The 12,110-nt window shown below is 45.1% G+C and overlaps 1 protein-coding gene across 1 annotated transcript in view; it reads left to right on the plus strand.

The window, feature by feature from the left end:
- The window catches only part of GMPS (guanine monphosphate synthase), a gene marked incomplete at its 5' end in the record, with an annotated part of 19,870 nt that extends 7,976 nt beyond the window's left edge, over positions 1–11,894 (plus strand). The window contains 10 exons of the mRNA XM_010144541.1: positions 1–90; positions 1,121–1,272; positions 1,905–2,078; positions 3,572–3,677; positions 4,704–4,819; positions 5,795–5,920; positions 6,984–7,099; positions 8,455–8,585; positions 9,631–9,803; positions 11,347–11,894. Coding sequence (XP_010142843.1) covers positions 1–90; positions 1,121–1,272; positions 1,905–2,078; positions 3,572–3,677; positions 4,704–4,819; positions 5,795–5,920; positions 6,984–7,099; positions 8,455–8,585; positions 9,631–9,803; positions 11,347–11,448 — 1,286 coding nt within the window. The remainder of the gene's footprint in view (positions 91–1,120; positions 1,273–1,904; positions 2,079–3,571; positions 3,678–4,703; positions 4,820–5,794; positions 5,921–6,983; positions 7,100–8,454; positions 8,586–9,630; positions 9,804–11,346) is intronic.
- Positions 11,895–12,110: the final 216 nt, after the last annotated feature.

Below are 12,110 nucleotides of genomic sequence, written 5' to 3' on the forward strand. Positions count from 1 at the left end.
TAGCTGTACACATAGATAATGGTTTTATGCGCAAAAGAGAGAGTCAGTCTGTGGAGGAGGCACTCAAAAAACTTGGAATTCAAGTTAAAGGTACCATAATTTGGTTAAATATGCCTGATACTACTAAAGACGTGGCCAGTCTCCTGAAATGTTTTGCTTCATTAATTTGAGTTGATCTTCACAGTTCTCAGCCTCTGCCTGCCAAAGCCTGGTTGCTGGTTTGGAACCACCTAGGCCGATTTGCAGAATTTCGGACTGGAATATTAAGCCTTTACTGATCTGACTGGGGCCTACAGTGAGCTGCTGACGTGTGCTGTCCGCTGCTGGGGTGCAGCGGGGCGGTGGACGTGTCCTCGGTCATTGCCTGCTGATGGCAGAGTAACCCTTGTCAGCCATGCTCACTGACTGTGGTTTTCTTCAGTACCTTGGTTAACTGTCCTCCACTGGGGCTTTATTTCTTGTCCTGGATCTTTCTTTTTAAACCATGAGCTCATTTAGGTGATTGAATACTATTACAGTCAAAATTACTCGTTTGAGGTTTTTTTTTTTCTTTCCTGGCTTCTAAATTGGTGCATTTTAGTGGTTTTTGGAGTAGCTTGTTGAGAAGCAATAAATGAGGAGAGTGCAGATGGTTCCTTGTCACGGCTGATGATGTAGGTCATGGAGCTCAGTGCTGGTGAGAGATGCCAGAGGGCCCCCAGCGAATCTCCGCGCTGAGAGCCTCTCTGAATTAAGAGGTATAATGTAGCATCAGTAAACAGTACGTCATTTAATTTTGGTTGCTGAAAGGCCATTGGGAAATGCCATCCTGTAAGCTCTTTAAATAAAGCAAGTAAATTATAATCTAAGAGGGGAAACAAGAACTGAACTTTCACATGGTTGCCTGGTCTCCTAATGTGAAAAAAATTGCCCTCTGGCACAGGTTAATAAAAGCAATGAAATGCTTTCGTAGCAATTAATTCTTGAGGTATTGAACAGCCCTATTTAATGCACTTTAGTCAAAGGACTGGAATGACTTTTGGGTTTGTTTTTTAAAGCAATAGAGTGAAACTTACTGTTTTGCAACCTTGCATAAAAATCTTTACTGGCTTTGCTAAAAACTTCCTTTGATTTCGTGCAGTGGTGAATGCAGCTCATTCATTCTACAACGGTACAACTACTCTGCCCATCTCAGACGAGGACAGAACCCCACGTAAAAGAATTAGCAAGACCTTAAATATGACTACAAGTCCTGAAGAGAAAAGAAAAATTATTGGAGATACCTTTGTTAAGGTAAAGTCTATCAATATTAGCTGGGTTTTTTAATTATATGATTTCTCGATACATTTTCTATGTCAGACTGAGTCATTCTAAAGCACTGTCACTCGGTGGCATCAGTGGCCTTAAGTTGTGGATGACCTGAGAAGCCATTGGTACGCTACCCTAAGCCTAAAACCTTTGGCAGTCCATCAGTGGTCACATCTTGGTTCACAGGCGTTGTACCAGGTCCACCATTGTGGTTAGATAGAGGGGCTGTGGTGGTTGGCTGTTTGTTTCTGTTGCATAGCTCCCATGGGGTGTGTTCTTGGAAGGTGCACGACTAACCTGGGCTGGGGTGTGCTCCTGGTGCTCTGAGGGTGATGAGCCCTTTACACTGTCAGTCCACAGGGTTGTCATACAGGGAGAGTAGAACCTCTAACAGGCAGTGATGTTCCTGTAGTCTGAAGATATTTTTTCCATCTTTTGTTCCACAAAACAGGGGATTATAGGGCTGTTTCAGCAGTGGACTAGTGTCATAGTTAGGCTTCCTGTTGGTTAGTGCTTTTGCAGCTCGGTAGCATTTGTTGGGCAATCCGTTGTCTTTAGTCCTCGGACAACCAAAAAAGTAGATTGGAATGTTTTTCTTTTTTCTGTCCATCTTACAGATTGCCAATGAAGTTATTGGAGAAATGAATCTGAAACCCGAAGAGGTCTTTCTTGCTCAGGGTACCCTCAGACCTGATCTCATTGAAAGCGCTTCCCTTGTTGCAAGTGGCAAAGCTGAAGTCATCAAAACTCATCACAATGACACAGAGCTGATTCGAAAATTAAGAGAAGAGGTAAATAAAAGTGAGGATACTGGTGTATCCTGGTTCTCTCAGATGTGCAGCTGCCTATCAAGAATGAACAACCTCTGTTTTGCTGGTGTAGCTGTCCCATGCCGATGGGACCCTGCACTGACGAGGCCCTTCAGATTCTATTGTAATAGGTTGAAATTTGTTACGCTTCTTTCTATTTGCTACATGCCCAAAGTAGTTTGTGATTGTCCAGCGTTGGATACTGAGGAAAATGTCACCAGAGTGAATGTGAATTCATTCACTCAGTGGGAACGATGGAGTTCTCAGCTGCCAGCTCTTTCCACACACTAACCCTCAGACCAAACCTGCGTCCTAGTACGGAAGCAGAACAATAATACCAAATGCCTTTAGCAGGAGAGTAGTTAAAGACTTCTTGGACAGCTTTATTCTGGTTCGGCTGGAATTCATGATGTAACAGGTCACTTAATCCTTCTGTTGCATCTTGTTCTGAACACTAGGCAGTGGGTAACCTTCAGGTACCACTAGTCTGGATCTGGCTCATGATCGATTCAGGCAAAAGGGCTGATGTGCTGTAGTGAAAAGATAATCGTCTCTTGTTGAGAGAAGGGCCAGAATTCTCCTTCTCTACTAACATTTGGCACTGCAAGTGTAGTGTTCTCCTCTCCCTTGAGAGAGCATGGAAATAATACATTCCAGTGGGCTGGAATCTAGGGATAGGCCCTTCAGGTACCTACAGGGAGGAGTTAGTTCTGTTCTTACACAACGTGTGCATCATATTACTAGTAACCTGCTCAGCAGGACACTGGTGGCACACGATCTATTTGCCAGTTGTCAATTCAAGAACTCCCAAGTCTTTCTGAAATGACCCAGTGTGGACATCTATGGATGATGATGAGGAGAAGATGACACAAATGCAGCAGCCTGAGTCCTGTCCGTTTGATTGTACTCCCAATTGATCTGTTTGGTCCAAAGTCCAGAAAAGCTTTTGAATACCTTTCTCGTGCAGAGCTCTTAACTCTCAGCATCTGAAGCAAATGTAGGAGATGACCCTGTTCTGCCTTTTGACATTACTTACCATCTGAATGGAAAGCTCTCTGTTATGAGGACACCTGATCACATGATAACCCTGTTGGAAGGTGCTCATTTATTAGTAAGTGCCCAACCACTGACCCACACCTTCTGTACAAAGTAGTTTCAAGGCTTTTAGACTGGTTTGAGCACCCAGGGAAGAGGAGAAAGGTCTAAATTTCAGAAGGCAGAGCAGGTTTGACCTACATCTATATCTGCACTGCCTGAGCCATTGGTACTTCTGGCACAAGCTTAAACTTCCTTAACCTCTGTCCTGCAAGTGTTTTTACAAAGCCCACCTTCACGTGGGCTTTTCTTTCCGGTGCTTATGCACGAGGTGGTAGCTGATGCTGTGAAAAGCCCATTTGCCTGCTGCAACCTCAACATTTGAGGTTTTTTGTTTGAATATATGAGCTGGAGTGTAAACTGCTTTTTCTTTTATTAAGGGTAAAGTAATAGAACCGCTGAAAGACTTCCACAAAGACGAAGTGCGAGTGCTAGGGAGAGAACTTGGTCTTCCTGAAGAGCTGGTTTCAAGGCATCCCTTCCCAGGTATGAGCTGGTCTGTACTACTTTGTGAAGGACTATGGGTCACACAGTTACCGTTAAGAATACGCTGAACATGTAGAAGAAATTTGTGTTGGAGCATAAAACTTACCTTTAAAGAGGAAGGAAAAATGATGGGTTTATTCATTACTACTTAACCAGGATTTTTCTTCAGGAAAAGAACATTTGAGAGCAGCTTTATTATGTAAAGTGATTAAAGGAGAGGTTTTACGGTTGAGTTTGCTTTTAGCTGCGTTTTGTTTCTTTTTAGTTGTAAAAGCCAAAGCGAGAATTACTGGTGAAGTGCAGCTGAATGTTTGCTGGGCTGTCAAATGTGTCTGACGTGGAAAAATGCCCTATATCTGCCTGCCTCTCATTTTCCAAGCAGCAGATGCCCCTTAGATTGCACGGAAAGCGTCAGCAGTTGTCCAGCAGAACGCATCGAAGTGCAGAAAACAGCAAAGCCCACATCCCTGGGGGGGTCTGTCTTTCTGTCCCTTGTCCTGCAGGGTGTAGTAGTTGCTGGCAGAGTGTGTGGGCTGCTGTGCTTGTGCACCAGCAGCACGTGAGGAGGGAGACGTTGTCTCCAGCATTTCCAACAAATTACAGGGGCTTTTGTATGAAGTCGCTAGAAGGTCAAATGGCTGTCGGGGTCTTTATAAACAGAGGAGACTCTGCTGTGTGTATCACCAGCTCGTTCATCGTGGTTGCCCAGCAAAGGGAGGAGGAGGAGGTTCCCGTTCCCTTTGCCTTGCCATCCACCACCTTCCTCACCACTAACTGCTGCTTTAACAACTAGGCAGTTTAAGGTGTGAGTAGATGATGCTTACACGCACCAAACGGAACTAGAATAAACTGCTTGTGGGGTGGTTTTTTTGTCTCATAGAGTGTAAAGGTAATGAAAGTCGAGGTACAACGGCAAAGCGTTTTGTGCTCAGTGACTGACCTGCTCTTCCAGGTGCTGTCTCACTTTGAGGTGAAAACCAGCTCTCCTGTTATTTAGGACGATGTTTTTTCAATTCCCTGTTGCAGGTCCTGGTCTAGCAATCAGGGTGATATGTGCTGAAGAACCTTACGTGTGCAAAGACTTTCCCGAAACAAACAACATTCTGAAAATAGTTGCAGACTTTTCCGCAAGTGTTAAGAAGGTAATGAAAGTGCTAAATTCTGGGATGTGTAACAGTAGGATCAGTGGCCTCAAGGAGGCTTGAGCTGCTGAAGGTTCAAAACTACTTGTTTGTGCTCTCTAGTAATGCGTTCCAGGACGACTCACTGGAAGCCCTTTGGTACAGGGTGGTAGGATTTTTCACGCCATGGCGGGTGCAAGTGTGGACCAGTTTCTGGAAAATGGAGTTTATAAACCTTTCACACAGCAAATAAATTTTGTTTTAGCCAAACTTCGTGCAGATCAGATTTCTGGGGATACTCCAAATCGTGTAGTGTCAGGAATTCCCTCCCTGAACTAATTGTAACTTCCTAGAAGTGCATACCGTAACAATCGCTGGAAGTCTGAATGAAAGTGCAGGAGCGAGGAACATGTGCCAGACCTCCTGAACAAAAGCGTGAAGTTTTTAATCGGTGATGTTTAAGTTCACAGTCTCTTGACTGTTATGACCTTTGTGATTTCTGTGAGCTCACTCGAACTGAGCTGCAGGGGGTGAAGAGCCTTAGCAGGTGCCTGCTCTAAGTTGTGAGTTCAAAACAGCTTCCAAAGCTTTTTTGATAAATACTGAAGGGTGAGTATTTACACCTGCTTTTCCTTTAAAACATACTGAATTGTAGTGTAGCGTGACAGGATTCCACCTTGTTCTGTGTCTGAAATAAACGTCAAAAAAGAAAAGTATAACTCTGAAAGAGCAAATGCATGTCAGAAAAGAGCTTCACCTACAGCCTCAGAGACCTTCAGCCTAAAACAGACAGACTAGTACAATGAAATAGCTCTCGCTAAAATTTGGTTGTTAAATAAAAAATATCCTCTAAATAGTTCTGGGGGTAAATTGGACTAAATTTAAGCAAACGGCTTAAGTAATATTTATTAATTTTATTTGCAAGTTCTGTGTAAGTTCTGTTTGAGTGCTGGGGGCTGTATTGAATTAATCTTTTCTTTCTGTATCGTTGCACAGCCCCATACTTTGCTGCAGAGGGTCAAGGCGTGTACGACTGAAGAAGACCAGGAGAAGCTGATGCAGATTACAAGCCTACATTCACTGAATGCCTTCTTGTTACCCATCAAGACTGTGGGAGTGCAGGTAAGCGGGTGCCATTGAGGGGTGTTCCGAAAGGTGCTTCCCAGTGGTGTGGCAGGCTGCAGTGGAGTGCTGTAAGAGTGAAAATAAAGGGCTTGACTCAAGAACTTCTAGTGCCCGCGCAGCCTGTTGTACCGTCACTTGGCAGAGCCGGTGCGGTGCAAAGGTGCCAGGGTGTCTGAACAGGCACTCGAGGGAATGCCAGTTGTTGTATTTGAGAGGGTGTTGTTAAGGTTGAATAATGCTGGTCACTCACGGGCAGTTTATTCCTGACACCCGTGATCTCTTAGACCTCTGTTGGGAGCCTGTTGCCCCCTTTAAGGCCCAGGGCTCCCAGACTGAGCTGCTCAAAGCCCCTGCTTCCTGCATTTGAACCCACACGTTGCCCTTTGCTGTATGTTTGGAATCATGCTGGTTCCTTGCCCGTGAGAGGAAGGAGCCAGAGCTGGTCAGGGTGTGGAAACGCCTGCAGCTGAGCCCTGGTGTAGCGTTTCTTCCCTTGCGCTCCTTCCCTAGTGCTCTGGTCCTTTCTGTGGGCCAACAAATACCAACCAAATAGAAATGCTGAGCTGCCATTCTCATGGAATCGTATGGTCACTGGGAAGATCTGGCTGAGGAGCTGTAAAGTACCTTTCCTTGCTGTGTCGGTATTGAATTACCTCTCGTGTTATCAGCTGCTTCACCTTGTGCCTCAAGTCTGGAGCTCTCTGCAGGCAGCTCTTGTTGCTCTTTTAAGCAACAGAGTTCTGGGCTTCCTTGGATGGTGGCATGAAAATACCAGTACACAATCGGTCCTTGTGCTCTGGGCACCTTATCTGAACCTTTCTGTTCTGAATCTTCGCTGTTGCTTGCCGCTCTGAGCTCACGGGAGGTCTGTCGCCGTACTGGGTGTTTTCTCATTCACTTGCTGTCTCTCAGCAAACGGATTTCACCAGCTTAGTGTCTGCTAAATGCTGGCACAAAATACGGTCCTGGAGCCTCCATGGTGAACAGGGAAGTGTTGTGAACTACTCTGGCAGCAAAGTTTACGTTCTGTTATTGATATTATTGGGTTTTTAATTGACAGGGTGACTGTCGTTCGTACAGCTATGTTTGTGGGATCTCTAGTAAAGATGCTCCACATTGGGAGTCTCTCATGTTCCTTGCCAGGCTCATACCACGCATGTGCCACAACATAAACAGGTAAGAATTCTGAATTCTGTTTTTAATTATCTTCTTGATCACGCACAAGCTTCTCCTGTTTAATCTAGGGTAGAATTTTTGTATGTTGGGCAGGCGTATCATACAGTGGTTACAATACACAACACATAGGTTTATTTCTGGAGTTACTAACTTGAAGAAATCGATGGCCTATCCATTTTTAAGCACTTGATTAGACAACATCCAGTGTAACTTACGCAACATCTCTTTTGAGAGATTCTGAGCCTGCCAATGAGGTGTGGTGTCAAAAAGGGGGTTCATGGGGGACTGTCAGTTCTGTTGTCACATAGGACAGCTGCGAAGCTCAGCGATTTCATCTTAATTGAGCTCTCTTGTGAATAGGTACTTTCTAGCTGCTTGATTCCATAACTCCTCTAGCAGCTGAAGCTGCTTAGGTCTTCGCTCAGTCCTGGAGAAGGCATCTCCTCCTTTCCTGGCTGCAGGCTTTCTGCTGAAACTGCTGGTAATTGCCTATAGCAAAACTTAATTTTGTCACCGAAGTGCCACCTCCTGGAAGAGGTGTTATTCTTAAAGGCGAGCTCTTGAATTGCAAGGTGCTTCTCTAAACTCGGTGCAGAGGGAACAAAAGGCACACCAAATCAGGAGCGCGTGTGCAGTTTCACGGTATGTGCTGGACTGACAGCATCGCTGTCGTCTTTAAGCTCTGTGGATGTAATACTACCCTCGGAGTGCTCCACATCTCAACGTTCTGTGCTACCAGGGCTTGTTTTCAGGATCTTCCGCTGCTGTTTGTAGGGCTGTTGAAGCTGGTAGTTTGAGGGGTGCCCTGAAATCATTGGTCTGCTGCCGATCTGCACTCGCAGGCTTCATACAACAAACAAATCACAGCATGTAAAGCTTGCGTGGTTTTCTGTTTTGGATTGTAGACAAGTGTTCTGGTTTGTATCTACAAACTCAGTAACTTGTGTGACTACGTCATAGTAAATCCTTGTCTGAGGCCAGTCAGACAATGTTATACTTGGCTTTTTGTTCTGCAACGTGTAAGACAAAATGAGATGCAGAAGACAGAGCTGATGTGACCAGTTTGGATTCAGAAGATATTTTCAGATGTGTATGTAGAGTTATAAATTGCAGTGGTAGTGCCCTGTGCTGAAAACACAGCTCTTCATTAACAATAAGCTTTACTTTTCAATGGTCATTTTTTGGTGGTTTCCTGTTAGGAGAAAAGATAGAAATTGTAAGCACTTACTAATTAGTTTTGTTAGGGATGCTTTTTCCCCTAGTTTTATTTTCTCCCTGCAGTACTAATCTTTACGCAATCTGGTTTATTCCCTGTATGCAAACTGTGGTGTTCTACTGTCCTGCTTGTCCTCTAGAGTCGTGTACGTGTTCGGTCCGCCGGTCAAAGAACCCCCCACAGACGTCACCCCCACTTTCCTGACGACAGGAGTCCTCAGCACTTTACGTCAAGCTGATTTTGAGGCTCACAACATTCTCAGGGAGTCTGGTAGGTGCTTTGCCTTATCCCATAATTAGACTCTTGTTTCAAGATGCCTGCAGACCTCCCTGGGTGTAGTTACAGCAGTGCTGTCAAAACCTACAACTTCAAATAGCTCCAAAGAAGTGATAAACTAATGGGATGATGGGCAAGTCCTTCTGAGGTTCAGTCATTTTTATTTGTATTTTTTACTGAAATCCATTGGAAGATGTGGTGTGTGTGGGGAGCAGACTGGCCTCTCTTGTGTGTGAATCCAGTTACAAAGGAGATATCTTTCTGCAGATACAGGCTCTGTTCGCGAGGCTGCCTTCCCATCGTTTGTACCGAAATAGCCTCAGAAGGCTGAGGATAACGCTCTTGGTTGTGTTTAACACTGCAGATGTCTTGCGAACTTTTGGTGACACTTGGTTTTGTGTGAGTGAATTGCTCCCAAAAATAAGACCTGAGTTTAGTGAACAACACTCCTCATACCAACAGCTCAGGCCGGTGCTAGCAGAGGGTCAGAGGCTGCATCGGTGTTAGACCAGCTCTGCGGCTGCCACGCACCTCGGTCTCATCTCTTCGATCTTTTGCAGAGGGAAATTAGGGATCTGTGGACTGGCTTTCAGGAGATTTAAAAAAAAAAAAAGACATGGTTGCTTGGAGTTGCTATCGACCACCAGCAGCGGGGATACTCATGAGCTTTCTCCACAGTATGTCAGACCCAGAGATGCTAGAGAACGTGGGGCTAGGTATGGGGATAGACAGAACCCCGTGGCTGCTGCGTGGGGAGGACAGTAGGTCTAAAACTGCATTCACAGCGAATTACTGGCATAGCGGGGATTATCTGCGTTTGTTCTGCATGCCTGCAGATGCTAAGATCGTTTCAAACGGCGATTGGAGTAGTTTTAGTGTATGCACCACTGAGTGTGATCTTCTGGGGTGTAAGGTCCCAGAGATGTCCATGTGGCTCGTAGGATATAGCTGGAAGTACCTGTGGGAAGCTCTGTAAAACTTGCATCGTGCTTGTGCCTTTAAACTCCATTAATGCCCTTTGTACTGCTGTTTCCTGAAGGTTATGCCGGAAAAATTAGCCAGATGCCAATAATACTGACACCGCTGCATTTCGATCGGGACCCCCTACAGAAACAACCTTCCTGTCAAAGATCTGTGGTTATTCGAACATTTATTACAAGCGATTTTATGACTGGTATTGCAGCAACTCCTGGTAATGAGGTTCCAGAAGAGGTAATACTGGCTTTCAAGCTTCTTTTCACCAAGAGCTAGTATCGCAGATGACTCATGTTGACTTTCTTCCCTCTCTCTTGATTGTTTGCCTTGACTTGGATTTTATTGCCATTTTTTTGTCTCTTCCATTGTATTACTTAGGAAGGCTACAGTGGTGTTTTGGGAGAAAACTGTATCAAAATGAGAAGCTGGCAGATGGGTATGACAAAGCTTTCCAGCAGAGCTGAGCCAAAACACCATCAGTTAAAAAGGAAGGATACCCCAGCATTCCAGGGATGTTGAAATTAATTTTTTGCAATAGTAATTGGAAGCGTCCTGACTTAGAGCTGTGCTTCATTTGCCACTTCTGGTTCTGCTGGAACCTGCTGTTGAACATCTCCAAGTGCTGGCTTCTGTTTGGGTCACTGAAAGGATTTAGGAGTCAAGTTCAGGCAGGTCTTTCTGGGGAACTTTCTCCCTGTCCAGTTTCAGGTGCTGCTGGGAGTGCGGAGTAGATGCAGAACAGAGTTGACTCTTTTAGACGTGCTTTGACAGCATATGGGCTTTGTTAGTCATCGTGTGGAACCAACGTCTTCTACTTCAAGGCAGCCTGTTTAAAAAGAAACGATTCGTGGTTAAGTTACCATGTAAGCTGCTCCGTTATATAAAATGAGGATTCATTTGACCTTGAAGTTTTTGTGTTGGGAAAAAAAAACCACCTCACGAACAAGACAACTGAACACCCCAAAACCCCCACCCAAACAAACCCCCCACATTCTTCCGAAGTAAAATGGTTGCTTTGAGGCCAGGTAATAATGTGGTAACAAGATGATAGAGGCTGTGGGAAATACCTGTATTTTGAGGGAAGATAATCATATTTGATTAAAAATGTCCTGTGTTTTCCTGTGGAGAGCAATGCATCGCTTACGTTATGCTTGCATTGGAAAACAGCACGTCACCGGAGTGGTGGTGTGAGCTGTGGGAGGCTGCAGGAAGCTGAATGTGGAAGGATCAGCAAGTTCTCATCCGGAATGCTTTTGCTAACTGACAGGAGTCGGTTGTGACCCCTGGAGAATGACCCTTGGGGGAACTCCTTCCTTCGGCTGCCTTTTTATGTGGTTTTTTTGCCTTTAGAGCTCCCTTTTTTGCTTTGGAAGGGGTTTCACTCCGGCTGTTGCTGTGTGTTCGGTGGTTGAGCTGGAGGTGAGGGTCTGAGGAGAGTCTGGAGAACGAGCGATAGTAACACGCAAGGTGTGACAGCGCGTGTTCTGCCTAGCTTGAGCTACTGCATCGAGAGAAGTGTGCTGTGAGCGACACCTGGGTTTATTACCTGTGCCAAAAATTGGCGCGTTCCCGATGGAACTGCAGGTACCACGAAGTTAGAGGTTGTGGGTTGGTTTTGTTCTGATTAGTGCTAATGTGCCAATGGCTAGAGGTTCGCTCTGGTGTGTGACAGGATTGGTGTGAACAGCAGTCTCCCTTTCTAAGCATTTCTCAGGTAGTTCTCATCAGGTCTGTTTTTCAGGGGGTTTTCTGATTTTTTTTTTTCCCCCCTCCACAATAGGTTGTGTTGAAAATGGTGGCGGAGATTAAGAAGATTCCTGGGATTTCTCGGGTGATGTATGACTTGACATCAAAGCCACCAGGAACTACGGAGTGGGAGTAATTAACTCTGTTTTCTATTCAAGTACTGTGTGCAGTCTAAATCATATCAGAAACCATTCCCAGTGTTGACATGCAGTACTGTGAAAGAGTGACTGGAGCTGCTACATCGCATCAGATTCCTCTCCTGGAGCATAGACCTGCAGTTAAGAGCTGTGCTGGGGATAATGCCGACGTGGGGCTGAGGATTTGTACGGGTAAATAACCACGGCCGCGTGGCCGGTGCGCAGGCAGATTCCTAGTGCTTTGGCCTTTGTCTTACAGGTTCTTCCCCTTTTCATGTGTGTTTATTGTTAACTGTCATTTCAGTGTCTCTTTGGTTTTGTACACTGTGTAAAAAGAGACAGTTTATTCTACCAAAAGCATTGTTACACCTAAAAATGTAAAGTTAATTCTTTGTGACCAACCGCTTTTGAACGGATTTATTATAAATAAATATTTTGCCAAATGGCGTAGTGGGTACTGTTGAGTTGTGGAATTACTGTGTATCTGCTGTTTATCTGTTTAGCCTGTTTGTATCGTTTGATCTATCAGCCCATGGCAATAATGTGGAGCTCCGGAAGAGCAATGCTATGCTATGACGACGTTACCTCTGTCTGTCCGTCTGTCCTCGCTCCCGCTTGCATCACTCGGTAGGTGTGCGTCTTGGTGACGGGCACGTGGGCA

The sequence above is a fragment of the Buceros rhinoceros genome, unplaced genomic scaffold (genome assembly GCF_000710305.1).
Source record: "Buceros rhinoceros silvestris isolate BGI_N320 unplaced genomic scaffold, ASM71030v1 scaffold12351, whole genome shotgun sequence".
NCBI classification, from domain to species: domain Eukaryota; kingdom Metazoa; phylum Chordata; class Aves; order Bucerotiformes; family Bucerotidae; genus Buceros; species Buceros rhinoceros.